At 41.4% G+C, this 1,569-nt stretch overlaps 1 protein-coding gene across 1 annotated transcript; it reads right to left on the reverse strand.

Annotated features, from left to right (window-relative positions):
• Positions 1-90: 90 nt before the first annotated feature.
• Positions 91-1,562, reverse strand: LOC104164610 (testis-expressed sequence 30 protein-like; the record flags this gene model as incomplete). Its single annotated transcript, XM_009703988.1, has 2 exons — positions 91-294; positions 1,449-1,562. Coding segments are annotated over 2 exons (318 nt in total), but the record flags the coding sequence as incomplete, so codon positions are not given.
• Positions 1,563-1,569: the final 7 nt, after the last annotated feature.

Consider the following 1,569-nt stretch of genomic DNA (forward strand, 5'->3'; position numbering starts at 1 on the left):
TGCATTACACTTAGAGCTCTGAAAATACCCATTTTAAAAAATACACCTCTCGGAAATAACAAACTCTAGTTTGCTGCATTTAGGAAACCCTTAATGAAGATACTGCTTAAATGCTGCACATCTTTTGTGCTCCAGTTCAATATTCTCCTTAAGCGAAGAAAAAACTTGTGCATTTGTTTCTTCCATGACATCATCTGTTGTTCGTCCTTTGACTGCCATCCCATGGTTTGCTTTATCAATCCAATGGATTTTTTTAGGGGCTTTCATTTTGCTTGCCACACCTTCTAGCAATGGCTATGGAAAAAATAAGAAAGAAAAAGTTAAGAGAATCAGGCGCTACAAACCAGATGTCTCTCACTTTGCTTGTGCAACGCACAATAGGCAGTTCTTAAAAACAAAACAGATCTGCGTGCACATTAAAAACACCTTGACAGAGAAGATGTGATGATACTGTATTCAGTAATGGAATTTGCTCAAAGGTTCTACCTCACCCAAATGCAGAATAGCAGAAAATTAGAACTTCAAGAACTGCAAAGGTCACAACCCTGCGCAGGCTCCTTCCCCCCGCTGACGAAGGAATCCATTTGTACTGCCAGGGGGTAGTACTAGCAATAAAATGATGGAACTCCTTAAGTCAGGTTTGTCTACAGTAGCAGAGTAGCAATAGAATTCCCTAGAGACTGGCTTTGACTCCATCCAACTTTCTCAGCAAAGAGATCCAAGAACCAGCTCAGAAAGTCTTAAAGATTTCACTGTTAAGAGGGCACTCCATGAATCTGCTGGTTGCTGGCCTGACACGTTGGTGACAACTCCTCATGGACACATTACGACACCTTAGAAATTGTCCAAGAGTGGAAAATGCCAATTGCACCCACTCCCAAATGCCATCTGAACTGTTGAAGAACAGCAGATACTGATTTGCAAGAAAACAAGGCAGAAAACCCACTGTATTCTCATCTCTGCACACCTGTTCTTCATCTCAACAAAAATACTGCTTTCTACCACAGAAGTCTTGACTTGTGGATAGAACTGCTTTGCTAGAAGAATCTGGCATGAAAACATGACAAACATGAAATTGGTAGCATAGCGTTTGTGTTTTGTAACCTGAGATGGTCAAAACAGAATAGCAAATAACTTGCTCCTTCTATAGGCTGCTTTTAATTTTACAACCCGAGCAAAAAAGACAAAACATTTAAATCAGCCATATTTTTAGTGGCCCGCACGTGAATTATCAAGCATGATCCAGAAGTTTTAAGCAGCAAAAGCAAGCACCACCAGGCCTCCTTATATCCGATGAAGTTTCCTACCCAGGTCTTCCTTCAGAAACATATATTTAAAAGAGGCTGTTAATCAAAGTCCCAGCTGCATATACCAGTCCAGACGTCACTCCGACTCGTTCCTGTTCCTCCTCGCTGTCCCCTCACAGCAGGATTTACAAGGGTACTCACTTTTTCACACATCTCATCTGCTGACCCTGAGACAAACAGCACTGGACATCTGATAAACAATAAATCTTCATCCCGGAGCTTGGCTTGAAGTTTTGGTCGATGCAATGGGTAAGATAAACAC

The sequence above is a fragment of the Cariama cristata genome, unplaced genomic scaffold (assembly GCF_000690535.1).
Source record: "Cariama cristata isolate BGI_N322 unplaced genomic scaffold, ASM69053v1 scaffold20147, whole genome shotgun sequence".
Taxonomy (NCBI): Eukaryota; Metazoa; Chordata; class Aves; order Cariamiformes; family Cariamidae; genus Cariama; species Cariama cristata.